General features: G+C 42.6%; 2 protein-coding genes across 2 annotated transcripts in view; both read left to right on the top strand.

Moving 5' to 3' along the window:
• nmbr (neuromedin B receptor) overlaps window positions 1-6,738 on the top strand; it is a 29,827-nt gene extending 23,089 nt beyond the window's left edge. Inside the window, exons 4-5 of the mRNA XM_014017935.1 lie at window positions 3,524-3,762; window positions 6,491-6,738. Of these exons, the coding sequence (XP_013873389.1) occupies window positions 3,524-3,762; window positions 6,491-6,653 (402 nt within the window). The 3' untranslated portion in view covers window positions 6,654-6,738. The remainder of the gene's footprint in view (window positions 1-3,523; window positions 3,763-6,490) is intronic.
• Window positions 6,739-6,824: 86 nt separating this feature from the next.
• The window catches only part of LOC106524211 (involucrin), a 2,396-nt gene continuing 892 nt past the window's right edge, over window positions 6,825-8,328 (top strand). Inside the window, exon 1 of the mRNA XM_014017936.1 lies at window positions 6,825-8,328. Coding sequence (XP_013873390.1) covers window positions 7,775-8,328 — 554 coding nt within the window. The 5' untranslated portion in view covers window positions 6,825-7,774.

Genomic DNA, 8,328 nt, shown 5'->3' on the forward strand with positions numbered 1-8,328 from the left:
CTCTGACCCATCATGCCGACCTCTGACCAATCTTTCTGATCTCTGACCCATTGTTTCAATTTCTGACCCATCATTCCAAACTTTTACCCATCGTGCTGGCCTCTGACCCATGGTTCCGACCTCTGACCCATCATGCCGACCTCTGACCAATCTTTCTGATCTCTGACCCATTGTTTCAATTTCTGACCCATCATTCCAAACTTTTACCCATCGTGCTGGCCTCTGACCCATGGTTCCGACCTCTGACCCATCATGCCGACCTCTGACCAATCGTTCTGACCTTTTATCCATCTTGCTGACCTCTGACCCATCGTGCTGACCACTGAACCCTCATTTTGATCTCTGACCAATCGTTCCAACGTTTGACCCATCGTGCTGACCTCTAACCCATTGTTCCAAACTCTGACCCATCGTTTCAACCACTGAACCATTGTGCTGACCACTGAACCATCATTTCGACCTCTGACCCATCATGCCAACCTCTGACCAATCGTTCTGACCTTTTATCCATCTTGCTGACCTCTGACCCATCGTGCTGACCACTGAACCCTCATTTTGATCTCTGACCAATCGTTCCAACGTTTGACCCATCGTGCTGACCTCTAACCCATTGTTCCAAACTCTGACCCATCGTTTCAACCACTGAACCATTGTGCTGACCACTGAACCATCATTTCGACCTCTGACCCATCATGCCAACCTCTGACCAATCGTTCCGATCTCTGACCCATCGTTTTGATCTCTGACACATCGTTACAACCTTTTACCCATCATTTCAACGTCTGACCCATCGTTCTGATAGCTGACCCATTGTTTTGATCTCTGACCCATCATTCTGACCACTGAACCATCATTTCGACCTCTGACCCATCATGCCAACCTCTGAACAATCGTTCCAATCTCTGACCCATCAGGCTGACCTCTGACCCATCATTCTGACCACTGAACCATCATTTCGACCTCTGACCCATCATGCCAACCTCTGAACAATCGTTCCAATCTCTGACCCATCAGGCTGACCTCTGACCCATCATTCTGATCTCTGATCCATCATTTCAACATCTGACCCATCGTTCCAACGTTTGACCCATCGTGCCGACCTCTGACCCATTTTTCCGACCTTTGAACCATTATTCCAGCCTCCGACCCATTGTGCCAAACTTTGACCAATCATTGCAATCTCTGACCCATCGTTCTGTCTTTTACCCATTGTGCTTTACCTCTGACCCATTGGTCCAATCTTTGACCCGTTGATCTGACATCTGACCCATCGTGCTGAAATCTAACCCATTGTTCCGACCTCTGTCCCATTGTTCCAAACTGACCCATCGTGCCAAACTCTGAACCACCGTGCTGACCTTTGACCCATTGTTCTTAGCTCTGACGCCTCATGCTGACCACTGACCCATCATTCCGACCTTTGACCCATTGTGCTGACATCCGATCCATTGTTCTGACCTCTGACCCATTGTTCTGACCTCTGACCCATTGTACTGACCTATGACCCATAGTGTTGACCACTGAACCATCGTTCTGACAACTGAACCATCGTGCCATTCACTGCACTGCCGTGTTGACCTCTGACCCATTGTTCTGAGCTCTGACCCCTCGTGCTGGCCACTGACCCATTGTTCCAGCCTCTGACCCATTGTGTCAAACTCTGAATCACTGTGCTGACCTATGACCCACTGTGCTGACCTCTGACCCATTGTTCCAACCGCTGACCCATGGTTCCGACCTCTGAACTATCCTGCTGACCACTGAATCATCATTTCAATCTCGGACCCATCATGCCCACCTCTGACCTGTCGTTATGAACTTTGACCCATCACGCTGACCTCTGATCCATGGTCACGACCTCTGAACCATCATGATGACCACTGAACCATTGTTCCAAACTCTGACCCATCGTGCCAAACTCTGACCCACCGTGTCAAACTCTGAACCACTGTGCTGACCTCTGACCCCTCATGCTGACCACAGACCCATCGTTCCGAACTTTGACTAATTGTTCTGGCCTTTGACCCATCATTCTGACCATTGACCCACTGTTCCAAACTCTGAACCATAGTGCTGACCACTGACCCATCGTGCTGACCACTGACCCATCGTGCTGACCACTGACCAATTGTTCTGACCTCTGAACCACCATTTTGACCACTCGTGCTGCTGAAATGGACAGAGGGAAACTTTTGGGTGATGTTTTTTTTTGACGTCCTGAAGTTTTGACCGACAGAGACACTTAGAGGCACTTTAAAACCCTGATGACATTTCTGTGTTTGTTTACATGCAGAGATCTCTGACCTCCTGGACCAGCACACATCTCTGACTTATAACAGCCGAAACCTTCTCTCCTCTTCGGTCCATTTCTGTTGTTTCATCAGGAGGAAGCTTTTAGCTCCTGTGCCTTGCTGGGACTCAGAGCTGTCAGCTCGTCGGTTCGGATCAGGAAGAAGATTCTGTCTGATGGGCCGAGCAATCTGACCCGCTCTCAGCCCATAATGACTTAATAGGCTTTTTTCTCTTCAAACGGATAAATAAGCCGAATAAAATGTCAAAGTGCAAACACTTGAAACAACAGAGCTGAGTGAAGTGGTGAAACTTTGAAAAGTTCTTGTGTTTTAGTTAAAGGTCAGTGTTTATTTAAGTACAAATCCAGCTAAACTTCAGTTATTTTATTTTTAAAGAGCTGCAGAAAACTTTTTATTCATTTAAATGTAATATAAGCATGTTTTAAATCCATGAAATGATCTTGTATTTATTAAATATAAGTTATTTGTCACAAATTAACAATAAATTACAGTTTTTTCACTTCTGGGGGAGAAAAGATGGTTTATAATTCTGTTGATTTAAAGCAACACAAAAGAAACTGATGTGATCAAAAGTTATTAAAAAGTTATTATTTTTCAGCTTCTTAGAAGAATAAACTAATTACAATTAAAATGTTCTGGTGTTGGTCCGTCTTCAAAGTAAACAACAAACAAACAAAAACCAATTTCATAAAATTGAACGTTGACAGATTTCTCTGTTCATTGACTAAAACATAAAAACATTTTGTCCTGAAGACTGCAGCAGGTTCAAAAACAAAAACAGAACAAAATCAGAAAACAGGACACGGAAATGCAATTTAGCTAATTTTAGCTACTGTTTTGCTCATTTATCTACAAGTTTGTTCATTTTAGTTAGTTTAGCTTGTTTTAGCTGCTGTTTTTCTTATTTTAGCTGTGCTTGTGCTAATTTTAGCTCCTGCTTTGCTGATATTAGCACTTTTGCTCATATAAACTACACTTTTTACTCATTTTAGTTGCACCTTTGCTCATTTTAATTGGTTTTGCTTAGTTTAGCTCCTGTTGTACTGATAATAGCTACACTTTCATTCATTTTAGCTCCTGTTTTGCTGATTTTAGGGGCACTTTTGCTCACATAAACTACATTTGAGCTCATTTGAGCATCTGTTCAGGTAATTTTAGCTCCTGCTCCAACAGCCTGTTTTTGCTCTAGAACCCTGTTTCTTCTCCTGCAGATGGAGACCAGGAAGCGCCTGGCTAAGATCGTTCTGGTCTTCGTGGGTCTCTTCGCCCTGTGCTGGTTCCCGAACCACGTGCTCTACATGTACCGGTCCTTCCACTACCACCAGATGGATGTGTCTGTGGCCCACCTGGTCATCACCCTGCTGGCCCGAGTCCTCAGCTTCTCCTCCTCCTGCGTCAACCCGTTCGCCCTCTACCTGCTCAGCGAGAGTTTCCGCCGACACTTCAACAGGTACGAGTTACCTTATCCACTGCTAAACATGTTACGCAGCTGAAGGGGCGGGGCCACGCACAGCTGAGGGGGTGGGGTCAGAAACCAGATCTAACATTTACTCCTGAGATCAGAAACCAAACAAAATCTGCAGCTCGTCAACTCTAAACACTTCAGAAAATCAATTAAAATCTAAAAATCTTTTGGAAGAAAGATTTTAGATTTGACGTTTCCCTGTGCACAGGTGGGTTTTCTCCAGGTGTTATGGCTCCTCCCACAGACTAAAAACATCCTGTTGGGCTCTTTAGTGCCTCTGATTTGACCCTGATGGTGAGCGTTGTTTGTTTTACTGTGTCCCTGTGGTGGACTGAGACCTGTCCAGGTGTCTCTGTGTGTCTCTGTGATGGACTGAGACTAATGTAATTCTCAGAGGTTTCCTGGTTGGTTTTTCTTCAGGTAGAACATTTCTCTTAGTTTTTATTCTGACTTGCTGCAGTAAAATCCAGACCTGAGCAGAGTTCCTGCAGCTCGGAGCTGTCGGGGTTCAGCCGGTCTGCAGAGCTCGGAGCAGATTTACGAGACGAGTCCTTCATTTTCTCTCTGAATGGATCCCATCAGTTCAGAAATGGAGCAATCAGGAGCTCGTCGTTTTCTAAAGCTCTGTGGGAGCGTTCCCGCTCTTCAGACATCCTGCAGGTTATTATTCCGTTATTTGCTCAGAACTCCGACCCAACCCGGCTAAAACCTGAGGCAGAACAACACAGAGACCCGGGAACAGGTTCTGGGTCTAAATTTGGGTCAGATGTAGAAACATTAACCCAGTTCAGCTCCTTCTTCATGGTGTGAAAAAAAAACAAAACAACCTTATTAACAGGACGCAGCATCACAGGAGGAGAAAGAAAGAAACATGTTAGTTTAGTTGAAGCAGATGTTTACAGATGTTACAGATATCTAAAGGTGTTTACAGATGTTTACAGGTGTTACAGATATCTAAAGGTGTTTACAGATGTTTACAGGTGTTACAGATACCTAAAGGTGTTTACAGGTGTTACAGATATCTAAAGGTGTTTACAGATGTTTACAGGTGTTGCAGATATCTAAACGTGTTTACAGGTGTTTACAGGTCTTTCAGATATCTAAAAGTGTTTACAGGTGTTTACAGATGTTATAGATATCTAAAGGTGTTTACAGATGTTTACAGTTGTTACAGATATCTAAAAGTGTTTACAGATGTTTACAGGTGTTACAGATATCTAAAAGTGTTTACAGGTGTTTACAGGTCTTTCAGATATCTAAAAGTGTTTACAGGTGTTTACAGATGTTACAGATATCTAAAGGTGTTTACAGGTGTTTACAGATGTTACAGATATCTAAAGGTGTTTACAGGTCTTTCAGATGTCTAAAGGTGTTTACAGGTGTTTACAGATGTTACAGATATCTAAAGGTGTTTACAGGTGTTACAGATATCTAAAGGTGTTTACAGATGTTTACAGGTGTTACAGATAACTAAAGGTGTTTACAGGTGTTTACAGGTCTTTCAGACATCTAAAGGTGTTTACAGGTGTTACAGATATCCAACGATGTTTACAGGTGTTGCAGATATCTAAACGTGTTTACAGGTGTTTACAGGTCTTTCAGATATCTAAAAGTGTTTACAGGTGTTACAGATATCCAACGATGTTTACAGGTGTTGCAGATATCTAAACGTAATTACAGGTGTTTACAGTTGTTACAGATATCTAAAGTTGTTTACAGATGTTACAGATATCTAAAGTTGTTTACAGATGTTGCAGATATCTAAAGTTGTTTACAGATGTTACAGATGTTACAGATATCTAAAGTTGTTTACAGATGTTACAGATATCTAAAGTTGTTTACAGATGTTGCAGATATCTAAAGTTGTTTACAGGTGTTACAGATGTTACAGTTGTTTCAGATATCAAAAGTTGTTTACAGGTGTTACAGATATCTAAAGTTGTTCACAGGTGTTTCAGGTATCTAAAGGTGTTTACAGGTGTTTTACAGATGTTACAGGTGTTGCAGGTATCTATAGTTGTTTACAGGTGTTACAGGTATCTAAAGTTGTTTACAGATGTTACAGATATCTAAAGTTGTTTACAGATTTTACAGATATCTAAAGTTGTTTACAGATGTTACAGATGTTACAGTTGTTACAGATATCTAAAGTTGTTTACAGATGTTGCAGATATCTAAAGTTGTTTACAGATTTTACAGATATCTAAAGTTGTTTACAGATTTTACAGATATCTAAAGTTGTTTACAGATGTTACAGATGTTACAGTTGTTTCAGGTATCTAAAGTTGTTTACAGGTGTTAAAGATATCTAAAGTTGTTTACAGATGTTACAGATATCTAAAGTTGTTTACAGGTGTTACAGATATCTAAAGTTGTTTACAAGGTGTTACAGATATCTAAAGTTGTTTACAGGTGTTACAGCTATCTAAAGTTGTTTACAGGTGTTTCAGATATCTAAAAGTGTTTGCAGGTGTTACAGGTATCTAAAAGTTTTTACAGGTGTTACAGGTATCTAAAAGTGTTTACAGGTGTTGCAGGTATCTAAAAGTGTTTACAGGTGTTGCAGGTATCTAAAAGTTTTTACAGGTGTTACAGGTATCTAAAAGTGTTTACAGGTGTTAAAGATATCTAAAGATGTTTACAGGTGTTACAGATATCTAAAATTGTTTACAGGTGTTACAGGTATCTAAAGGTGTTTTCCCTCCTCTTCCAGTCAGTTGCGATGTGGTCAGGGGCCCCGACCAGAACGCCAGCCCAGCTACCTGCAAAGCACCTCTCACATCCGCCTCACCTCCATCAAGAAGACCACGCCCACTGCCATCATCATGGCCCCAGCAGCCAATGGCAACCCCAGCAGACAGGAAGTGGCTTTGTGAGCCTGATCCAGGTCTTACTGTGGACAGGGTCCAGACCAGTCCTGGTTCCATCGTGTTCATCTTCAACTCAACCAAAACAGGAAAAAGAAGAAAAAAAAGGCTGCAGACCTGAAGTTTACTGAAAATATTCTGCTGGAGTCAGCTCAACAGGAAGGATTTTACAAAACATAAGTTCTAGTTTTTTCATCATCATCATCTTTGTCATCAAAAAGATTTGTCTCTACAGTCGTTTTTCATGGTTTTGTTGCTAAATCACTTAATTTATTCTGCAGCCTGAAGATAAAACTGATCAGAATGTCAGGAGTTGGAACATCAGGGATCAGGGATCTGAAGTCAGGAAACATCCGGAGTCGGAACACCCAGAGTTGGAATGTTCAGAGTAGGAAAACATCTGGAATCAGAAAACATCTAGATTCAGAATGTCCGGAGTCAGAACGTCAGGATTTGGAAAAACTCAGTAGCTGGAAGATGTCAGGAGGCAGAAAACCTCTGATGTTGAAAAACATCTGGATTCGTCAGAATGTCAGGAGTCGGAACGTCAGGAGTTGGAACATCAAGAGGCAGAAAACATCTGGTGTTGGAACGTCAGGAGTCAAAATACATCTGGAGTCAGAAAACATCTGGATTCAGAATGTCTGGAGTCAGAAAATGTCAGGAGTTGGAAAACTTTAGTAGTCGGAAAACATCTGACGTTGGAAAACATTTGGATTTGTTGAAAAGTCAGGAAACGGGATGTCAGGAGTTGGAACATCTGGAGTCAGAAAATGTCAGGAGTTGGAATGTCACATGTTGGAAAACATCTAGACTCGGAAAACATCTGAAGTCAGAAAACATCTGGATTTATTGGAACGTAAGGAAACAGAACGTCAGAAGTTGGAACATTTAGGGTGAGAAAATGTCAGAAATCAGAACATCTGGAGTCGAAAACATCTGGATTCGTCGGATTGTCAGGACTCGATAGACAAAGAGTCAGAATGCCAGGAGTTGGAAAATGTCTGGAGTCGAAATATTTAGAGTCGAAACATCTGTAGTTGAAACATCTGGAATTGGAACATCTGGAGTTGGAACATCTGGAGTTGGAACATCTGGAGTTGGAACATTTGTAGTTGGAACACACAGAGATGGAACACATGGAGTTGGAACATGTGGAGTTGGAACACGCAGAGATGGAACGCCTGGAGTTGGAACACCTGGAGTTGGAGCATCTGGAGTTGGAACACGCAGAGATGGAACACATGGAGTTGGAACACCTGGAGTTGGAGCATCTGGAGTTGGAACACGCAGAGATGGAACATCTGGAGTTGGAACATCTGGAGTTGGAACATCTGGAGTTGGAACACATGGAGTTGGAACATCTGGAGTTGGAACATCTGGAGTTGGAACACGTGGGGATGGAACATGTGGGGATGGAACATGTGGAGTTGGAACATGTGGAGTTGGAACACGCAGAGATGGAACGCCTGGAGTTGGAACATCTGGAGTTGGAACACATGGAGTTGGAACATCTGGAGTTGGAACATCTGGAGTTGGAACATCTGGAGTTGGACCACGTGGGGATGGAACATGTGGGGATGGAACATGTGGAGATGGAACATCTGGAGATGGAACACGTGGGGATGGAACATGTGGAGATGGAACATCTGGAGATGGAACACGTGGGGATGGAACACGTGGG

Source organism: Austrofundulus limnaeus, unplaced genomic scaffold (genome assembly GCF_001266775.1).
Source record: "Austrofundulus limnaeus strain Quisiro unplaced genomic scaffold, Austrofundulus_limnaeus-1.0 Scaffold179, whole genome shotgun sequence".
In the NCBI taxonomy this organism is placed as follows: domain Eukaryota; kingdom Metazoa; phylum Chordata; class Actinopteri; order Cyprinodontiformes; family Rivulidae; genus Austrofundulus; species Austrofundulus limnaeus.